At 43.8% G+C, this 21,859-nt stretch overlaps 2 protein-coding genes across 4 annotated transcripts in view; both read left to right on the top strand.

Annotated features, from left to right (window-relative positions):
• Positions 1 to 4,836, top strand: part of NAA25 (N-alpha-acetyltransferase 25, NatB auxiliary subunit) — a 35,922-nt gene extending 31,086 nt beyond the window's left edge. For 2 of the 3 annotated variants that reach the window (XM_033159275.1, XM_033159277.1), the window contains 5 exons: positions 422 to 487; positions 1,962 to 2,059; positions 2,171 to 2,281; positions 3,762 to 3,908; positions 4,324 to 4,836. In XM_033159275.1, coding sequence (XP_033015166.1) covers positions 422 to 487; positions 1,962 to 2,059; positions 2,171 to 2,281; positions 3,762 to 3,908; positions 4,324 to 4,446 — 545 coding nt within the window. In that variant the 3' untranslated portion in view covers positions 4,447 to 4,836. The remainder of the gene's footprint in view (positions 1 to 421; positions 488 to 1,961; positions 2,060 to 2,170; positions 2,282 to 3,761; positions 3,909 to 4,323) is intronic. The other variant, XM_033159276.1, reaches the window with a different exon arrangement.
• A 4,935-nt stretch (positions 4,837 to 9,771) lies between these two features.
• On the top strand, positions 9,772 to 19,525 carry ERP29 (endoplasmic reticulum protein 29). The gene is made up of 3 exons (XM_033159274.1): positions 9,772 to 9,941; positions 15,291 to 15,429; positions 18,100 to 19,525. The coding sequence occupies exons 1-3, from the start codon at positions 9,798 to 9,800 to the stop codon at positions 18,606 to 18,608; spliced, it is 792 nt and encodes a 263-aa protein (XP_033015165.1). The 5' UTR covers positions 9,772 to 9,797; the 3' UTR covers positions 18,609 to 19,525.
• Positions 19,526 to 21,859: the final 2,334 nt, after the last annotated feature.

The raw sequence follows: 21,859 nt of genomic DNA, 5'->3' as shown, positions 1-21,859 counted from the left end.
CAGTCCTTGTTCTCCACTTGTTCTTCTTGTTTTGATTTCTTAAACGCCCTTCACTTAAGGTTCCAGGGTGATTTGCAGCCATTAAAAAAAGAGCCTTAGAAGAGGTTTAAACTAATTAAGATTCACAAGAATAGTGTGGGTCCCAGAAATATATTGAATGATTTTTGTACTGTAAGAACTGCTTTGCTTTTTGCTTAATTGTGACCAAATATATGTTTGTTTTTCATTTCCAGGGTTGGATGTGACCCCAAGGGCCATCTAGTTCAACCCCTGTAGGGAAGCAAATTTAAGTCTTTGTGATAGTCTTTTTCTTCTCCAGCGGTTGCTTGTTTTCATTTTTTTTTTCTAAATCTGTCCCTTGATATAGAGATATAATTTGACTATTTGCATAAGCCATTTGATAACTTTTCTTTACTTTCAGAAGATTCGGCAGCAATTCAAGAGAGAATAGGAAATAGCTTTAAATCATTACTAGAACAACTAACAGGTAAATCTGCTGAAAATCGCAATACCAAAAGTTGTAGCCTAGAAAAAATGTAAATTAGTCCGTGCTTATCAGTTAAGCATATACAATTAAAACTTCACTTTTCTTTGTATGTGAGGGTATCACCAGGAGTAAATAAATTGGTTTTTTTTTTTGTGGATGACTTTCTGGAAAGATAAAATAAAAAATAATTAAAAAATCCTTCCAGTAGCACCTTAGAGACCAACTAAGTTTGTTCTTGGTATGAGCTTTCGTGTGCATGCACACTTCTTCAGATACCATGCACATGAAAGCTCATACCAAGAACAAACTTAGTTGGTCTCTAAGGTGCTACTGGAAGGATTTTTTTACTTTTTATTTTGTTTTGACTATGGCAGACCAACACGGCTATCTACCTTTTTCTGGAAAGATGGTTTCCATTTGTTATGTATGCAGACTGCCAAAATAATGCACGGAAGACTATTTCATTTGTTCACCTCCTTCGAAATGCAAACTCTTCCTTCATCATCCTGATGCAGGGCATGTTACAACAGAGTACCAGTGTAGCAGAACCATAAGCAAGACCATAAATAACATAGGAAGCTGCCATACTGAATCAGACCATTGGTCCACCCAGTTCAGTATCGTCTACACAGACTGACAACAGTTGTCCATTGTTTCAGGACACAAATCTTTTCCCAGCCATACCTAAAGATTGAACCTGGGATATCCTGTAGGCAGAGCAGCTATTGTATCACTGAATTACAGTACGTGATGCTCTTATAATAGCTGCCTAACCTCTTCCAATGGTTTGGGGCAAAAGGGTGCAACTTTAACAGACACTGAAAATCAAGTGACGTTGGTGCCAGACACACCTGAGTTCAATATTTATTTTATAACATTGAAGAGGTATGAGAAAGAAAAGAAAAACATAAAAATAAGCCAACAGCTGCTTCTGCATTTTCAGATACTGTTTACCGTTTGAAATGTACAAGAACTGGTTTTAATGCCCAGAAACCAAACATAAAAAACAGACTCAACCACCAAATTTTACTGCGTTAGTATATTTACCAATCAGCAAACAATTGTAAATCAGACCAAAGTTCAAATGGTGCAAGATGGCAAAGATGCCATGGGCACAGTTACAATGTTAAGCCGCTCTGTCATCAGGAGCATTTCCAGGTAGCAGGTTATGAGAAAGACCCCTGCAGCCCTGGAGAGCTGCTTCTAGTCAAAGATAATACTGGGTTAGATGGACCCAACGGTTTGACTTGGCATAAGGCAGCTTCATGTGTTGTTGTTATTTATATCCCACTTTCACCACCCCACCCAGACTCAAGGAGCTACAGATATAAATACAAAAGCACAAATAAATTGGGGGGCGGGACTATAAACAAATGAAAGATAATCCTTAAAAAGTAATTAAGCACCAGTCACATTAAAGCAATATTAATAAAGGTCACCTTGTTTCCTTCTTTTTTTAAAACAACAACAACAGATCAATTCAATAAATGCAAAGGTGATTTGTTGGAAGTCAGGGAAGGCAGGTTCCAAACCCATCCGAATATTTTAGAAAATCTGGTCTTCTTCGTGGAGGTGAGTAATGAGACCTTTGGAAAGCTGTTCCTGCCCCCCCCCCTTTGTCGGTTTCAAAAACCAGTGCCCCTAACAGTGCCTGCGTGACAACCCATTTTCTCACTCTTGCAGACCATCTCCATTGTTCTGTGGGTATGCAGTTATTCTGATGCCGTCCTCAGGCCCTACAGATCAAGCTTGCAAAAGAAGAAGAAGAAGAAGAAAGAGAGTGTTGTAGCAATGGTAGGAAATGCTGGTTTCTGGGACTGCTCCTGATCCACAGGGCACAATTTAAATGGACTGTTGATTCAGGACAGGCAAAATAAAGTACTGCTTCCATTCAGTGCGCACAGGCAACCCATGCTTCTGTGAAATCGTGTCTTAACTGAAAAAGCCTGCAAATGCTCCCCTGTTCCGCCCTTTTGGTGACATGATTTATGACATTTCCGGGTCACTTCTGGGTTTGGCGCTGTGCGTCTGTGCGCAGTCGCTCACATCTTGTTCACGCCTAGAACAGGGGTTTCTTGTAATGAATTAAGAGGTGTGGTGGTCTTAAGGAAAGATTACACTAAAACCACAGAGAATCGATTTCTGTCATCAGTTATAAGCTGCAGTAGCTAATGGAAACCTCCATGTTTAGTTGTAGCAATGTTCAGAAAGGGTGCCTGTCAGGTGCTAAGATCGTCAGGTGGGGGGGTCTTCCTGATAGCTCCACCTCAGAGGTTTGAGGGGTGGGCACCCAGGAGAGGGCATTCTTTGTGGCAGTCCTTACACATCTGAAACTTTCATTATGTGGCTTCCATTGCATTACTTTTTACCCTGGCCTTTAACACCTGAGATATATATATTCAGAGCCCACTCTTAACTAATTTGTTTAAAACTATTTTTTTAATTACTGTAACCTGCCTTTTGATTTTATGGTGAAGGACAGGTGAGAAATTGGATTAATAATAGCAACAACAACAATAATGATATAGTTTTGATTTGTACTCTATTTATGTCGTTAAGGTAAAAAGTAAGGTAAAGGACCCCCGGATTGTTAAGTCCAGTCAAAGGCAATTACAGTGGTGCCCCGCTAGACGAATGCCTCGCAAGACGAAAAACTCGCTAGACAAAGGCATTCGTCTAGCGGAAGGCTGCCCCGCAAGACGAATTTGTCTATGGGGCTGCCTCGCAAGAAGAAAATTTTTCGTCTATTTTTTTCCATCTAGCGAAAGCGCGGCTGTCATTGCCGCTTCGCTAGACGAAAAACCCGCTAGACGAAAATTTTCGCAGAACGAATTATTTTTGTCTAGCGGGGCACCACTGTATGGGGTGCAGCACTTATCTCACTCTTCAGGCTGAGGAGGCCGCCGTTTGTCTCCAGACAGCTTCCTGGGTCATGTTGCCAGCATGGAATGCTGTTTACCTTCCCACTGCAGTGGTACCTATTTATCTACTTGCACTGGTATGCTTTCAAACTGCTAGGTTGGCAGAAGCTGGGACAGGACAACAGGAGCTGACCCCGTTGCACGGATTCGAACCTCCGACCTTCCAATCGGCAAGCCCAAGAGGCTCAGTAGTTTAGACCACAGCGCCACCCGTGTCCCTACATTATGCTGCTAAACATACTCATTAAAAAGCACTGCCTCCAAAACAAAAACCTATGATACACTTCTGTAGAGAATGTTGCACAGATATTTGGTGGGTCAGGGTGCAAAAGCTTTTATTTTTCTCTCTGCAGCCCCCTGTGTTCACCAGCTTTCAGGATTACATTTCCGGTCTCCAGACTCTCATTTCCAATGTGATAGATCATATCAAAGGGCTGGAAATCACTCTAGCTGCGCTTAAACTTGAAGAACTCTCCATAGAGGACAATGTACTGTCACAGGTAAGAAACTGCTGCTTATACATTGAGGTTCTATGATTCTATGATTTGAGATTACTCAGGATTAAAACAAACCGTGGTTTAGTGTTAGATGCAAATGTGCTTTGAGACATTTTAAAATGTAATTAAACTTTGTTTAATTACATTTTGTGTAATTCATGGGCTCAGTTTTATGGAACTCCCTTCCATCTGAGATCAGACAGGTTCTTTCGCTATTGAACTTCCTGTGCCTACTGAAGAATTTTTTTATTCCAGCAGGCATTTTAGGGGTAGTTTGAGTCAGTAGTTTTAACTGGTTTTCATTTTTGTATTGTACCTTCGTAAACCTCTTCAACCATTGTAGTTAAGTGGCATATAAATTGCTTACACACACACACAGATGATGTATTTATCTGTGTAAAAAAATGTTTCTTCCCAGGAAGAAAAGAAGTTTACAAAGACTGCGCTGAGGAAAGTCCAGAACAGTTACCAACATGCAATACAGGAAATGGGAGAACTGCTGAAAAAGAGACTTGATACCATCAAAACTCTAAAGGTTTAAGGAAGTGTGTCCTGGGTGCCAAGGGTCAAGACTGAAATGCCGACAACAGATGGGAAACAGCATCTGCCACCATCCCTTCAACGTTAAAAATCTGGAACTTCCTCATAAATGCATGAAGGACTTTTGATCGTAAAAATAGTTTTTTTATGTATTAAAAAGATATATTCAAGCTGATTAAATTATTGTACATAAAAACCAGAAGCAGGGACCCTTGTCCGTCAGGGTTAGACCACTTTTTTATACATGTTCATAAGCATATTGTAACAGAGGCAAAAAAAAAAAACCTAACCTGTTTCACTTCCCTTTGTGGGGAGAGGGGGGCATTCTCCAGAAGCTCTCTGGGGGCTTGAAGTCTTTAGAAGCAGCAATAGAAATCCAGTGTAAAGCATATTTCCAAGGAGTTTGTATTTTTTCCATCACACACTGCAGCATTTATAGTTTTGTGTGCAAGTTTCTTGCCTTAGAAAAGCAGAAGTTCAGAGAGCCCAGTGCTCCACTGTGTAACTTCTTGGGTGTTCTTTCTTTCTCCCAGGACAGGTGACTTTCTCTCCCCCCCCCACACACACACACCAGAACAGTTATTTTTATTCACACCACCAACCTAACAACTGAAGGCACTGCCTGAATGAGTTGCAACTTCAAGCCCTTGTGTGTTTTGCTTTCCAATCCTGCAAGGAAAAACAAAACAAAATCAGAAAAAGTTGGTATCTGCTTAAGCTTGTTCCAACATATAAACTTGATTGAAAACTCAACTTTAACTGCAGCTCGGTGCAAATGGAACTGTTGACTGATGGTTAAAGGTGTGTATTATGTAATCTGTTGCATAAACTCAACACACCTATCTTCCTTTGTGTAAAAGATGAATTGCTGAGGTGGTGTCTGTGCCCTTCGATGCTTCCTATTAGGTTTACGGCTGTATTCAAGCAAGTTTATGTGGTGAGGAACAGGATGCATGGTCTGATTCGTGCTTCCTGTTATTCATAAGTCTCTAAGATTGATCCTGGGCATCGTTAGGGAATGTGCATTAGATAAATTTTGGATAAGACTCTAGAAAACGGGGAGCTCAAATCCATTTCAAATCCTCTTCGTTCTCACCATTCCAAACCTTTCATCGTATCTGAAACAGCTTTTGGTGAACATTTGTGTAGGTTCCTCCTGGATTATGGAGTGTTTTATTAAATGCATGGAAACTATCTGGCCAAAAGAAATGGCTTTTGATAAAGTATGTTGATCTTCCTTTGCAACCAAACGTAAGCAAGTGTAGCAGGCTTGATTATCCAGGTACCACCTTGGATATCCCTCCTCCCACTCCTTGTTACTTTGTTCATCATGTTACATGGTACAGGCAGTCCTTGTTTTGTTTGGGGGTATCGTTCCATAACCCCAGCCCACCCGGCCCCTTGTCATGGCGTCTTTATGATATTTTGGGGCTACTTACAGATTCAGGGATATGCACTTGGGCACCATCATGCATCATTCAGACTCGCCTAAACTGGGAGTTGCCTCTACCGCTAAACTCTTCTTTTTCTACCAAATTATAGCAGTTTCAGAATCAGTGGGTATTGAAAATAGTTTGGGTTTTTTGGCAACAAAGACTTCAGGCTTTGGCATATACCTGGCTAAAGGAAAAGCAGCATCAGATAACAAGCTTTAAATTTTTGAAAGAGCTGGTAGTCCTGGTGGTGGCACATCATTTTTCCTAGAAACAAGTGGGTGAGCCGTTTCTCTTGTGGCCGGTCCACTATGGATTCCTTGTGCAGAATTCTAGGCCCTGTGAACTTTGTGATTAGCCTGTTTCTGCTATTAATTAGGAGGGATCTGAAGACCTTGACCGTAAAAATTTCAGGTGCGCTTTTAGGAACGATCCACACGGCTTTTATTTCGCCAGTTGTGTTGCTGTGTTAGTACATTCTAGCCACTCTAGCCTGCTTAATCACCAATTCGCACAGCTGAGGGGGACCAGTAGATTCTCTGTGGCCATCCTCTCATTCCCAGGAGAAGTACCTGCTTCTTCCAGGAACAATCCCCACGCTACCTGTGGAAGGAGGGAAAGCTGCTGTGTGAAACCCACCTTGAATAGTTTGGTGTTGTGATCAACTTGCTCCTCAGAGCAGTGTGTGTGTGTGTGTGTGTGTGTGTGTGTCAGAATGATGCCTACATAGATAGGTTTTCTTTCCAGAAACCCCAGCATGATTCTTAGACACCATACAAGAAATCGGTCTTTATTTATTTTAATCTGGAGCTGTTCTTCACTCCAGCTACACATGCAATTTAGTGACATACTGAAGTCTAGATTTGCCAGTAAGATCTATTGGAGAATGAAGGCCTTCTGTGCTTGCTTTTGGAAATGAGGCTTTAAAAGGAAAAAGAAAAAACAGTTATAGCAAGAATCATATAAAGTTCCAGAGACATTTCACTGGCAGCTCCTAAAAGGAGCCCACCTGCATCAGACACCTTGATTCCAGGTGTTTCCTTTTGTTGGCAGTGCTAGAGGTCACTCAAGGCATAAGCAAAAACAAACTTTTTAAATTTCCACCCCACCTTTCTCCATACAGAACAAAAGCAGGGGACAGAACTATGCTAGGCAATGGGGATAACCAAGAAGTGTCTCAAAATGGTATGGGTGGTGAATTCTGTTTGCCAAGTTGTGAATGTCTTCAGTTATGACAATGCTCTTGTGTAACTTGCCTGTTGTGGTGTTGCTTTGTGGCAACATCTTCCTTCTGTGTTGGGCCTGGAACCAATTTCTCCTGAAAACCCATGGGGGGCGGGGCGTATCCATGTGAGTAGCAGCATTGCCCTTTAAAAGAAATGGAAAATCCTACACATTTGAATTTATTTCTGAAGCAGCGGTTTGCAAAGCTCTCAGGATCTAAGCAAGGAAATACATGCCCTGCTCCCCACTCCTTATAATCAAAATCCTCCATTACATAGGAGTTTGTTTGGGGTTTTTCTCTGACAACTACATATGTATCAGGGGCAGAATCAGATTCCAGCACAATAATCATTTGGGTCCACTACAGGGAGAGAATTTGGCAGAAAAGTTAAATTGTTAAGTTTCTGGAGAAACTGATCATTGTCAACAAAACTCAAGTTCTTAATAAACCAAATGTTTTCCTACCTTCTACAGCAACACACACACATACACACAAACGTACCTTTCTGAATATGTGAAATAATGTAGCGCTGTTGTTTTATCTAATTTTTGTTGTGGTTTCATGGACTTAAACATGTATAAAAAGAGAGCTATAGACAGAGGTTATAATTACGGTACTTTTATGCAGTGCTGGGGTCATGAGCCAAAATGGTTCTGCAGCTGCTTCCAGCAACCAATTTCTAAAGTTAAAATATTTCATTGTGGTTCAGGGTTGTAATCCAGTTACGTTCCTCTCAAGAAAACTACATCAGCCACCTGTATTGCCCATTTAGCTGGAAGGGAGGAGGGTGTATATTTTTTAGTAATTTTTAACTTGTTTAAAATTGCATTTATATTTTGCAATTGTTATGTTGAATCATGGAGGAGGGTTTATCTCTTACTTGGATCTAATAAGGGGATTTCTGTTATATGCAAGATAGCTTGGAACTTTTTATTCCTTGACTTGTTTTCTGTAATTTATGACTTTGGAAGGTCTGTGAAACACTTAAGCAGCTGAGTAAGTGACAAAACTGCTAGCAATCTGCTTTAAACTGGATGGATTTATAATTTATATATATATAAATATATATATAAAGGTCAGTTTCTTTATAAACAAGTTTTTCTGCCTTTTTCTTTAAGGGTGTGGGATGATTATTATTGCAAAAGTACGAAGGATTTCTAGACTCCCAGCCTTGGTTTTTTTTTTTTAATGCTTAGCTGCAACAGAGGCAGATTTGGCTCAGAATGTTACAGAGAAAATTATTACTTCATTAAATTTATATCCCACCCTTCCTTTCAAATGAGCACTATTTTTAATTTACTGTAATTTTAAATTGTAACGTGCTGGGGGTCTCATAGTGAAGAGTGGCTTAGCAAATAGCATGATTTTCACTGCAGCTTCACTTGGAATCAGTTTGCACCCAAGCGCTTTATCAGTAATAGACAATTCGCCTTCAGCATTCTTTCCCCCTATAGATTTTCTAAATCATACATGTTTTGGGGGAGCACTGTTTTTAATTCAAACTGGACTTGGATGGCCAGGGATAAGGCAGGATCACATTTATTGACTCCCTGCCCGTTCCCTTCATGCAGAGCGAGAGATTGGCAGCAGCTTGCCCAAAGCGTTTTTTTCTTTGCCTCTCCTCGCCTTCCTGCCAATTTTCAAATGGTAAGCAGAGCAGCTTTCTCTGTTCTCCTGCAAACAAGGCATGCTCCCTAGACCCCTTTCTTTTTCTTGCCTTGGGTGCCTGGCTGCACCATCGGGGGTCTGGGATCAGGGCCGGGTTTAGGTTTGATGAGGCCCTAAGCAACTGAAGGTAATGGGGCCCTTTATATGTCCAGCTGTCAACTTTATCAACAAGAAATTGTCGCTGTTTTTTGTCTTTAATATATGGTAATTTATGGACCTAATGGGTATCTAAAGCCTTTTGCACATAACAAAATATGTATTTTATCAAAGTAATTGTTGAACTTGACAAAGGAGAAAATCTGTACAATTAAGAAGTAGTATATTAATAGTGAAATAATTATTAAGTTCTAATTTAAAATGATTGGGGGCCCATTACTTAAATCATAGGAGCCTACACAGCACAAAACACTGTTGTAGGTTTTTATGTTTTTGTTTTATATTTTGGAAATGTACAACCAGTTTTCCCCCCTTTAAATTTTTTGGGGGGCCCCAAGAGAGCGGGACCCTAAACTATAGCTTGTTTAGCTTATACGTAAATCCGGCCCTGTCTGGGAATCTGGGATATACAGAGCTGGGCTTGCTTTGATTGCATTTCAATGAAAAGGGGGAAAGGCAACTCTGCACATGCCTGCTTGAACCTTGCGTTGCAAACGTGGGCCTTCCTTGCTGCAAAACAGGACACGGGAGAGAAGCATAGCTGTCAACTTTCCCCCCTTTTTTAAAGCGAAATTCCCTTATTCCGAATGGGATTCCTCGCAAGAAAAGGGAAAAGTTGACAGCTATGGCAGAGAAGGGATGAGCAAAGCAGGCGGCGCACAGGGGCTGGATCCTGGGGAGAAGGAAAGCCGTTACCTCTCTGCAACGTTTCCCCCCCCCCCAAAAAAAAGAAACCCCCCACGCCCCTCCCCCCCGTGCCTTAAATGAGGCGGCCCTTTGAAGTGCCTAGGAGGGATCCAGCGTTTGGTCACGTGTCCATGCCCAGCAAAGCCCCTCCCTCCCTGTAGAATCTTCCACATTCGCCCAGAAATGCACCGGGGCGCCATGGCTATGGGCATCCCTCGGCGGAGCTGCCTGCTGCTCCTGTCGCTGCTGCTCTGCTTAGCCCTGGAGAGCAGCTGCGCTTTGCACACCAAGGGCGCCCTGCCCCTGGACGCCATCACCTTCTACAAGGTAATAGCAATTGTTGCCTTTCCGTTCTGCTTTTTATTTCGTTTTCTCAAAGGGTTGTGTGTGTGTGATGCTAGAAACCACACTTGCATGCATGCTTTTTGGGGAGGAGGAACGAGGGTGGGGGGACGACCTTCTGCTCCGACTCCTTCCTCCTCCCGGTGGACATAGGGGCATCTCTCTCAAATTAATGCCAAAAATTGCAAATAGCACGTAAGGGGGGGGGGGGCGTTTGCAAAAGTCCGGCGTTGCGCGCCCGGTTTGCTTCTTAGTTAAAGCGATTTGCCCATCGCTTTGCCCATCTCTGCAGGAGGAAGGCTTGGGGTGGTGCGCCTGAAAAGGGATCAGCTGCGCAACACGCCCCCTCCCCATATTATTGGCTGGCAGGGGGCATATTCCAACTCGATTAAGGGGGGGCGCCTTGGTATGAAGCAGGACAGAAGGGGAGAGGGTGTTGGAGAGGACAAAGGCTACCTAGGCGCAGTCATACTAACGAGAATCCCCGCGCATACAGTATTTGCGATAGGTTTTATTTAGGTTGTATTTTTATTTTATAGCTTTTAGACCCCACTTTTCATCCAGGGTACGCTCAAGGTGGCATGGATAGTTCTCCTCCCCCTTTTATCCCCACAACAACGCTGTGAGGTAGGTTAGGGCAGTGTTTTTCGCGAGATGTTGCCTGGTGTGCCGTGGGAAAAATTTGTTTATTTGATTCCTATTCAAGAGAATTACTTTATATATAGTCAATATAGGCACAGAGTTAAATTTTTTAACATTTTCTAATGGTGGTGTGCCTCGTGATTTTTTTCATGAAACAAGTGTGCCTTTGCCCAAAAAAAGGTTGAAAAACACTGGGTTAGGCAGTGAGTGAGTGACTGGCCCGGCCCAAGGTCACCCATGAGATTCATGGCTGGGTGGAGGATTTGAACCCAGGTCTTAGGCCTGCTTTTTGCACACACACTAGCTCCGCATCACATTTTCAAGACGCAAAAGGCCTCTGAACACAACATAAATCTCACCCTAAATTATTTTAGCTCCGCTGCCTTAAATTATGTTAAAAAGATCTTACAGAATCATGCATGTTGACAGCAATAGATTGCAATATTGATTCAGTGGATTGGATTAGATTAAAAATAGAGCCTTTATACCACTGTTGCTATTGACATTCCATTAGTATCCAGTGTTTTTGTTGGGGGGGGGGGAACCTGAAGGAGTGCCTGTGCCTGTTTTCTTGGAAGTAACCTCCACTGTCTTCAGTGGAATTTACTTCTGTGTAACTCCACAACTATTGCAAGTGGGGCGTGAAATGGGGGGTTACGTGTGCTGTTTCACTCGCACTTCTTTCTCTGCCCTTAGTTTCGGATATGCAACCTGCAGTTTAATTGCAAATATTGTCTCCTTGCTCCACCCAGGCGAGGGAGGTGGCTTCATACAGTCACCAATCATGGTTGTCCAAGTGGATGCCAAGGGCAGTGCAAACTTGGCTTTGCTTTCCAGGGTGAGGGAGGGCACAATTTGTGCCTGATTCCTGAATCGGCACCAAGGATTCCTCCCCTGAGCAAAATGAAGTGAGAGTACCCCTGAGTCTATGCAGAGAGCTCATTTTCTAAGCAAGCACATGGAAGGATCAGTCCTGGAGTGGTGGGTGGAAAATGGGTTCAGAGTCCCAGCGACTCATTTTGAATATACACACACAACACACACCCTCCCCATTGTATATTCCTAGCCTCAGAGGTGTACTCCCTCTTGAAATGGAGAATTTATTTTCCTGTAATATATAATAAGCCAGCAGTAGACCTCTTCTTCCAGCAAAACATTAAGAACATACAAAAGACGCTGCAGGATCAGGTTAATGGCTCATCTACTCCGGCGTCCTGTTCTCACTGTGGTCAACCTGATGTCTGTGGGAAACCGGCAAGGAGCATCTGAGCACAAGAACAATCTCCCTTCCTGTGGTTTCCAGAAGCTGGTTGTCAGAAGCTATTGCTGCCTCCAATTGTGGAGGCAGAGCATAGCCATTTGGCTAGCAGAATAATAATAATAATAATAATAATAATAATAATAATAATAATAATAATTTATTTATACCCCACCCATCTGGCTGGGTCTCCCCGGCCACTCTGGGCGGCCTCCAACAAATACAATACAAAGTCACAAATTAAAAACTTCCCTAAACAGGGCTGCCTTCAGGTATTTTCTAAATGACAGGTAGTTGTTTATCTCTCTGACCCCTGATGGGAGGGCGTTCCACAGGGCAGGCGCCACTGCCAAGAAAGCCCTCTGCCTGGTTCCCTGTAGCTTTGCTTCTCGCAGTGAGGGAACTGCCAGAAGGCCCTCGGCGCTGGATCTCAGTGTCCGGGCTGAACGATGGGGGTGGAGACGCTCCTTCAGGTATACAGGACCGAGGCCGTTTAGAAGCCATCAATAGCCCTCTCTTCCATTAATTTGTCTAATCGTCAAATCATATAATTGTAGAAGGAACCCTGAGAATCATCTAGTTCTAGTGCAACTCCCTGCAATGCAGGAATATACATCTGTCCCATATGGGGATCAAACCTGCAACCTTGGTGTTAATCAGCACCACACTCTGGCCAACTGAGCTATGATCCCTCCCTGCCCTAAATTACATTTCCGAAAAGAAGTAAGGGGTGGGGAGGTAACCAGAAATGGATTTTTGTGTGTGGAAGGACTGTGAGGTCCATTCAGTTAACGCTTCTCAAAATAAATTCCCGGGCTCATAATTCTGAATGAAAGATCTTTTGCTCCCAGCTTTACTCAGTGGATCTCCTGGGAGTCTACTTAAAAACAAAGCAGGTCCCATGAGCATAGCATCTGTGCACCCCTGCTAGATCATATATGTTAGATCATATGTACATCATAGTCAGGGTAGGGGATTTAATGCACCTGTGCTTGACTTGAATTTCAACCAGCTTGAAGAGCTTATTACACTGAGGAATTGAATGGAAGCTCCAGGGTGCAACAACTTACTAATTTTTGGGAAAGAACTTAGGATTCCTATCTTGCTAGCTGCATTTCCAGAGTACGTTTGCGTGTAGTCATAAGCCGCTCAAATTTTATTAGCCTACTGTTAACACGTAGCATTTCTGCGGCAAAGTCCAGGCATTTTGCACTTATTACCGTGCTAAGTAAAAATTAAGCAGGGCTGCCTCAGAGGCGTGGGAACTGGAGCGTCTCCGCCCAAAGCCTGGGAACTGTGAAACTCCAGACAAGTCACATCTTGCACTTTTTGTGCCCTGCAGCAGTTCTATCCGATAAGTGGGGTGCAGCAAGAAACCCCATCCCACCCCTGCGCATTTAAAAATAATTAAATTAAATTTTATTAATTTTTTAATAACCAAGAACAAACATCCTATTTCCCTTTGCCCTTTTTTTTAAAAAAATGGGACTATCCCTTGAGAACAGCCTGTTTTACCCTTCTGTAAAATGGGCTCAGTGACAACCAACTCTGCAGATTCACATGAGGATTGCAGCTTAGAATAGCTTTTTAAGTGAGATGGGGGGTGGAAGGGCCATGCTCAGCGGTGGGGCAGCTGCCTTGCATGCAAGAAACTCTCTGGCCTCTAAAGTTATAAAAAAAGGGTTTTGAGATGGGCACTACTCCGGCCTGAGGCCCTGGAGAACTGCTGCCAGTCCGTGTAGGCAACGCTGGCGAGGTGGACTAATGGCATAGAATCATAGAGTTGGAAGAGACCACAAGGGCCATCCAGTCCAACCCCCTGCCAAGCAGGAAACACCATCAAAGCACTCCTGACAGATGGCTGTCAAGCCTCTGCTTAAAGACCTCAAAAGAAGGAGACTCCACCACTCTCCTTGGTAGCAAATTCCACTGCCAAACAGCTCTCACTGTCAGGAAGTTCTTCCTAATGTTTAGGTTCAGTGCATGGCTCAGTGCATCACTGGAAATGTGGCATATATGCTGTTTAGTATATAAAGACAGTAGCAACTGGGGACCAGTTTACCTGTGACATTGCCTTACAGCATAAATGCCCACTCAGCTACTTTGGTATACGGAACTGACACAGGTGCCCCTATATCTGCATTTGTAAGAAATCAGTCTTTTAGTATGATAGTCAGCACCCTAAAACCACTGCCTATTGACATCAGACGGGCGCCTTCACTGTCCTCTTTTCGGTGCCTGCTGGAAACCTGAAGGAGCCTCTCCACCCCCCATCGTTCAGCCCGGACACTGAGGTCCAGCTCCGAGGGCCTCCTGGCGGTTCCTGCCCTGCGAGAAGTGAGGTTACAGGGAACCAGGCAGAGGGCCTTCTCGGTAGTGGCGCCCGCCCTGTGGAACGCCCTCCCATCAGATGTCAAGGAAATAAACAACTATCTGACTTTTAGAAGACATCTGAAGGCAGCCCTGTTTAAGGAAACTTTTGACATTTGATGTTTTATCGTGTTTTTAATATTCTGTTGGGAGCTGTCCAGAGTAGCTGGGGAAACCCAGCTAGATGGGCAAGGTATAAATAATAAATTATTGTTATTATTGTTTAGGCAAACGCACCCACCGATGTAGAATGTTGTCGTGTTTAATCTGTTTTTGGCTTATCGTCAATTTTGAAATTCCGAATGTTTTAAACAGCGACTTTTAACTGTTTTCGACAATAACACAGAATCCTATTGGCTGAAGGTACCTTATTTTAAGATTGAATTACCGTATTTTTCCGCCTATAAGATGCCCCCATGTATAAGACAACCCCTGTTTGGGGGGACTCAGATTTAAGAAAATGGCCTCAGTACTACCTGTGTATAAGACGCCCCCTAATTTTTGACATAATTCATTAGGGAAAAAACCTAGTCTTATACACGGAAAAATACGGTAGATTTATATAAGATGACTTACACAAGATTGTCTTTTTTGTTCTTTTGTTTATTTAAGATTGTTTTTGTTTTCTATGAATATCAATAAAGTATGGCTTTTTAAAAAAAGATTTTAAGATCTAGAGTCGATTGACTAAATTATTTCTGGATAATTAGCTAGAGTTGAGGGTCAGCACTGGTGTTTGAGAAGGAGCAACACAGTGCCTCTCTCTTCTGAAGCGCATGCTGAATTTCTGGGAGATGGGGGGGCCTCCAAATATTGTTGGACCCCAGTCCCCATCAATGACCAATGGTCAAGGATGATGGGACTTACTGCCCAGTCACTATTGAGGGAGGCAGGCAGGGTGGGGACAGGTTCCCTATCCCAGCTGTAAAGGTTGAGTGACCACTGACAGCCTCAGGTTAGACGTTCAGTAGTCAGAATGCCTCAGGTGTTTTGCAGGTGACTTTGGAAACCAGATTGCTTCCACACAGCGCACGTTCACAGCTTTTGTGGCGCTTTCCTTTTAGGTGATCCCGAAGCACAAGTTCGTGCTGGTGAAATTTGACACCCAGTATCCTTACGGAGAGAAGCAGGATGAGTTCAAAAAGGTGGCCGAAAGCTCAGAATCCAGTGACGATTTGTTGGTGGCCGAGGTGGGGATATCAGGTGAGATGCTTACGGTGGACTTGTACACAGATTATGAGGTCTATAAATTTATCTTTCACTTCTTCTTTTTTAAATGGACACCAGATTAACTGTTGGAACTCTTAACACTGTGCAAACATCAATAAAGGAGGCAGGGCTTTTTGCTTAGGATAAGCTGATCAGAATGATGCCTTTCCTCCTGAATCTCTGCAAACATCTTTTCCTCCTGGCTGATGCTACATACTGAGTTTAGCAGAGCTTTAATTGTATTGACTGGTTGACGTTGCTGAATATTGTGTGTGTGTGTGTGTGTGAGAGAGAGAGAGAGAGAGAGATTGGTGGTCTTGTGGATTATTAAGAAATGGGGAGTAAACTCACTGTCTGACTAAGATACCGAATTTTTTGTTTTTCAGGGGGGAGGGAAAGAATTTGTGTTGAAGATGCGTAGAGGGAGGCAGAAGAAACAGTCATGGTTTTAATTCCCTCTTTCCCCCTGCCATTGCCCAGTCTGCAGGAGGAATTTTTCCATAAGTTCCCTTGCACTCCCCTGCATTTTGATTTGAGGAGCAGGGGAACCGTGTGAGGACAGAGCTAGTCATTACTGATTTTTATTTTATATGGGTGGAGTGAGAAAAGGTGCTGCACACAGCCAGAAGCACAGGGCTTATGTCATTAATTCAAAACTTTCGAGTTTTGTGATGGGGGTGGAGGAGCTTGGACCCTTAGAGACTGCCGGGAGGTGAAAGCAGCTTGCAAAAACAGTGTGCGCTCTCATTCCATTTATCTGCTCCTTGCCAGAGAGGGAGAAAATGTAGCACTGTAAGAAGTTCCCTGCTGACCCCTGAGAATATTCCTGAAGACAGAAAAAACATCCTTTTGTACGCATGTGCTGCAGCTAGGATACTTATAGATTGGAAAGGAGAAAAAATACCAACAGTCCAAGAATGGCAAACTAAGCTAATAGAATATATGAATTTAGCAAGGATGACAGCAGCAATAAGAGATATACAAAAACAGAAAACAAAAACAGAATGGAAATATTTGGAAGAATATTTTAAAAAAGAAGGTTTGAAAACGGAACTAATGATTTGCTTAGATTAAGTTACGCACGTGGGAGATTTAAATTATATACATATATATATTGTTGCCGTTTTTTGTTTTTTGTCCGTTTGTAAGAATGAGAGTAACTAAATTATTAGTTAGAGTAATGAAATGAGTATTATACTAAGAAAACCGTTGTAGAAGCAATATGAAGTCATATTTTAAATTTGATGTATAATTTGAAAGAGACTATTGTTAATTTATGTTTATTATTTGTGCGATGTAAGATTTAATGTTTTGTTGTGTTTTATGTTTGGAATCCTTTTTTTTTTTAAAGAAACATAAATTTAATAAAGACTTATTTTAATAATAAAAAAGAAGAAGTTCACTGCTGGATCAGGCCAAAGGCCCATCTAGTCCAGCATCCTGTTCTCGCAGTGGCCAGCCAGATGCCTCAATGGGAAACCTGCAAGCAGGATTCGAGCGCCTGCAGTTCTCAGCAGCTGGTAGTCAGGTGGAGATAGAACACATGCCATAGGATTTGTCGCGGCAAGTGGCTGATTGCGTTTTGCAAAATGATTTGTGTTGACTGCACCAATGAATTGCAGGAAACCCTCTGTGTGTGTTTGCTTAGGAGGAGTGGGGATGGGGAGAGAGAGAGAGAGAGAGGTTGCAAGGCTTGCAATGTGTTCAGTTATGAGGTATGGGGTATTTTGAGGAAGCTCCCCCTGCGTAAGACTGGTGGGTGCGTGTTTGCGTGCTCCTTTCTGCATCACCACTTCGCCTGGGAATGTGCAAGGCATGGTGCGTGACAAGTGCCGTTTGCCAGCCCTGCACAGTTGTCTCCTAGGCACACACACACACACAACCCCCCTCCATTTTGCTGTGGAAATGGGAGAAGCCTCTACTGGCCCAAGGGAATCCCTGATTTTATGCAAGTGAGCAGTGATCTCCCATTGCAAGCAAGGGGGTTCTGATATGGGATTTCCGCCCCTCTACAGGGGGCAGGCTTTCCCTACTGGCTAGATGGGTCTTTACCATGTGTTCACTGGTCAGGATTTTAGCATTTTATTAAACGTATTTGGTTTTGTGTGTGTGGTTTTATCCGTTTTTAATTATCTTATGTGTGAATCGCACCGAGACAGTGGTTTAGAAGGCAATCAAGGAGTTAATTATAATAATATGGGGCTTCCCCAGAGTAGAGATCCCCACTAAGTTAAGTGGCGCTTACTTCTGTGTGGGTATAGGATTCGGCTCCTCTTTCCTGAGTCTACTCTAGAACATTTCAAAATGAAAATCAATAACAGTCCAGATTTAGACACTTTAAAAACCCACAGGTTTCAGTGAGAAAAAAACTAGTATGTGTTTATTCACTGAAACCAGGGCGGTTAAACCGCAGCTCTCCAGATGTTGCTGAACGACAACACTTAACAAGTCCTGATCGTGGACTATATTGGCAGTGGCCCAGCTGTCTGGGAACACGTTGCATGAGTTCTTGGGTTTCCCATTGGGGCATCTGGTTGGCCACTCAAATGAGAACAGGATGCTGGACTAGATGGGCCATTGGCCTGATCCCACAGATTGTAGGATTGCAGCCGTAGCCCTATTTTCAAGTCCTAGTAGGTTTCATTATCGGTCTTCTGTTCGCAGATTATGGTGACAAGCTGAACATGGAGCTGGGGGAGAAGTACAAGCTTGATAAAGACGCTTACCCGGTTTTTTACCTGTTCCAAGATGGCGACCTGGACAACCCTTTGCCTTACCCTGGGCAGGTCAAAGCGAGCTCCCTGCAGCGCTGGCTGAAGAGCCGGGGGATCTACATGGGGATGCCGGGGTGCCTGAAGGAGTTTGACGCCTTGGCCAGCAAATTTGTGGGCGCCACGAAAGAGCTGGAGCGCCAGGCCCTCCTGGAAGAAGGGCGGAAGCTCCTGGCCAAGGCGAAGGAGACCGAGCAGAAGTCCTCAGAGCAGTACGTCAAGGTCATGAGCAAAATCCTCGCCCAGGGGGACCAGTTCGCCGCCAGCGAAGTCTCCCGGATCAGCAAGCTCATTGAGGAGAACAAGATGAGCGAGGGCAAGAAGGAGGAACTCCAGAAGCGCTTGAACATCCTTGCTTCCTTCCAGAAGAAGACCAAGGAGGAGGAGAAAGACGAACTTTGACATGCTAGAAATGGCGTGCTCTGTGCAATCTTAAGGGGGTCGAGGTCCCGTTCTGGTGCTGCTTCACGCAAGCAAAAATGCCCCGCTCTCTTTTAACGAATTCCCCTCATAGAGAAGCTTCCCACATACACACGCACACCCTTTTAAACCTTTAACGAAAGGCATCCCTTATGTGCCACTCAGAACAGTACGGAGACTGCCATCGTTCCCAGCGCTGTTGAGAGCATTGCAGGTAGAAGATCCGTTAATCCTTTGTTTAAAAAGGCAAATAATAATAATAATAATCCTTTCTCTCCCCCCCCCTTCCCTTTTCTCCTCGAAGAAAAATGCTTCTCCTCACAGGTGTCGTCCATGCCAGTCGTGCTTCCAAGATGGCCGCCCTCAGGACTTGGCGCAACTCCTTCACTGGTGGGGTTTTCAAAATGGCTGCACTCGGAACATGAGGCGGCCTGTTGTCATTGCTTGAATTCTCAATCCTGGCCCCACCAGGCCTGTAACGTTGTGGACCGTGCTAGCTGGCCCACAACCAAAACAGAAGGCTTATTTATTGAGTCATTGGGTGGGGAGAGTTGCCAGATATTCATGGCAGGCTGCAGTCAGCGTGGTGAGCTCAAAATGGCCGCTCTCAAAATGGTGCTTGGTGTTCTGGCGGGCAATGGAAGAAGATGGCCGCCCTCCCTGTTTTTGTGTGATCTGTGCTGAGGAATTCAACCATCCGAGCAAGCAGGGGGTGGAATCATTGGTGTGTGTGTGTGTTTTTGGGAGCCCAGGTTTGGCCAAAGCAAAACATGCATTTGAGATGGGGAGGCAAAAATGGTGTTCGTCTCTTTACTGACCAGTATTTGCAAAAATGTTTTTTGGAGGGGAATTACATGGGTACTTAATTTGCTAATAAAGGTTATTGGGTGGAAAATTCACAGTCGGGTTATTATTCCCCCCCCCCCCATTTCTTGCTGCTTTGTCAACAAGATTAGTGTTGCCCTCTGTGCTGAGTCAAAGAAAATGGAGCTCTTATTCAATCTGAAGTCTTGCTCAGAGTACCATATTTTTCGCTCCATAGGGTGCACCGGACCATAGGGCGCACCTTGTTTTTAGAGGAAGAAACAAGAAAAACTTACTAGTTTTTTTCTGGTTTTCCTCCTCTAAAAGCCCTGTTTTTTTGAGGATCAGCTAAAGGTTTTGCAGCTTTTTTTTGCAAAGGGAAAAGCCCTGGTTTTTTGAGGATCAGCTAAACGTTTTGCAGCTTTTTTGCAAAGGGAAAAACGCTGGGTTTTTTAGGATCAGCTAAAAGTTTGCAGTTTTTTTTTGCAAAGGGGGAAAAGCAAAGAGGAAAAGCTCTGTTTTTATGGGGTTCAACTCACATTTTTGCAGCTTCTAAAGGAAAGGGAGCCTTTTCTACAGTTTCCAGACAGATAATCTAATCAGCCAGTCACATGTAGCTGGGGAAACAAACAACCTCCCTCTGCAGCACATTCAACAAAGGAGGGCAGGGCTGAAAGGGAGCCAGGGACTCTTATCTCTCTCCCGATCTCTTGCTGCTCAGCGGGGTCCTTTCAACACCCCCTTTCCTCTTTGTAAAATAAAAAAGCATGATCCTCTTTTGGCCCCTGGGCAATTCAGCTCCAGGGACCACCATTCGCTCCATAAGACGCACAGATATCTCCCCTTACTTTTTAGGAGGAAAAAGGTGCGTCTTATGGAGCGAAAAATACGGTAATTTGCAATTTGTGAGAACTGATTGTGGAAGTTGGCACTTCAATATGATTGATTCCCCACCCCCTTTTTTTTTTTAATAAACTTTGAAGTGTTTGAGAACTGCCCGAAGTGGGAATGCTGAGATTGGAGTGTCACGTTCTTCCCTTTATTAAAACCAACAACCATGGGGGTGGCAGTTTGGATTGGGGCCATCAGCCTAATCCAAATCAAGCATGCAAATCTGCAGCTGCTTTAAAAAAAAGGAGGGTGGAAGCATGGGGACTTCAGGTTGGGGAATCTCCCATGTGCTGTCCCTAGCTTGGCCTTCTATGTAGCAGGGGAAACCCTACTAATGTCTGGAGACACAATTCGAGAGCCCTGATCTCCAGTCCGCTTCATTTTCACCAAGCTTCAGAGCCGATCCGTACCATCATACGATCTAGAAACTTGTGTGTGTTTTTTTGGTGACGCTGAAATCTTTGCCCAATACCAGATCCCCACAAATAAACAATACATGCCCACCTCACTCTCAGTGGGGAGAACTGGGTGTGAGCAGGGAGCTCAACTGCCTCACTTGCCCAATTCCTTTTGATTGCCCCCTGGAGTTCCTCCTTAAGGATGTAACTGGCCGTCACTGCTTCTTGTGGGACAGAGTTCCACAGGCCAGCTATGCGCTGTTTGAAGAAGTCCGTCCTTTTAGCTGTCCGCGTCTACTAGCCATGATGGCTATACTGCTGGAAGCAGAAGGAGGGGAGAGTCGCTGTCAGGGCCAGCCCACCCATGAGGCAAGGTGAGGCAGCCTCCTCAGGCAGGCAGGATCCACAGGGGCAGCAGATCTGGCCTCCCAAGGAATGCATTGCCCACTGCACGCTGCTTGAAGGCATTTTGTGGCTTGCCTCAAGTGCCAAAATGTATTGAGCTGGCCCTGGTGGTTGTGCTTGAAGCCTGCTTGGGAGCTGTGTTGCATGCTTTCCTTTAAAAATTAAATTAAATACTTTTGACAAGAAAACAGCCCTTGGGCTAGGAAAGGATAGCCGCTCCCGTTTCAGGTGACGGAGCTGGAGGGACGCTTGTCCAAACAGACAAAGCAGACTTGTGTCGACTGCTGGCTCTTCCTGGTTCAAAGGTGCTCAAGAATGGTAATGAAAAAGTAACAGATTTAATGGACAGCCTGAAATTGTCCGCCCTGCCCCAAGTGACTGGGCCAAAGCCGCAGGGCTTCTCCTTTTTAGTGTTCATTTTCCACTGAAGGACAAGACACTGGCTCATTTCAGGAAGACACAAAAGACTTGCCCACTCAAGCGGAGTCACAGGTGCCTGTTTTGATGACAGAGCGGTGAATCCAGCTTGGCACATCTCTCTGCTGCCCTTTTATTAAATTCTTTTTTTTAAGTTTGCAAAGCCTGGAATTTATTTGTGATGTTCTGGATAACAAGTATTAGGAAAATAATTCCCTTCAGTACTTCCTTGCAATTGTTTTTGATTTTCAAAAAAACACACTCGCAATAATAGGAAGCAGAGAGTAGGACTATAGGGGCAGGTGTCTCATATAGTTG

The sequence above is a fragment of the Lacerta agilis genome, chromosome 8, assembly GCF_009819535.1.
Source record: "Lacerta agilis isolate rLacAgi1 chromosome 8, rLacAgi1.pri, whole genome shotgun sequence".
In the NCBI taxonomy this organism is placed as follows: Eukaryota; Metazoa; Chordata; class Lepidosauria; order Squamata; family Lacertidae; genus Lacerta; species Lacerta agilis.
Note: the sequence above shows the minus strand (reverse complement) of the source record. Positions and strands in the feature narration are given on the sequence as shown.

Excerpts from the sequence above, each read along its gene's own strand:
- ERP29 (XM_033159274.1), top strand. The coding sequence starts at position 9,798 with ATGCACCGGGGCGCCATGGCTATGGGCATCCCTCGGCGGAGCTGCCTG. Across the intron at positions 9,942-15,290 it reads ACGCCATCACCTTCTACAAG|GTGATCCCGAAGCACAAGTT; the intron begins GTAATAGCAATT and ends CTTTCCTTTTAG. Across the intron at positions 15,430-18,099 it reads GGCCGAGGTGGGGATATCAG|ATTATGGTGACAAGCTGAAC; the intron begins GTGAGATGCTTA and ends TTCTGTTCGCAG.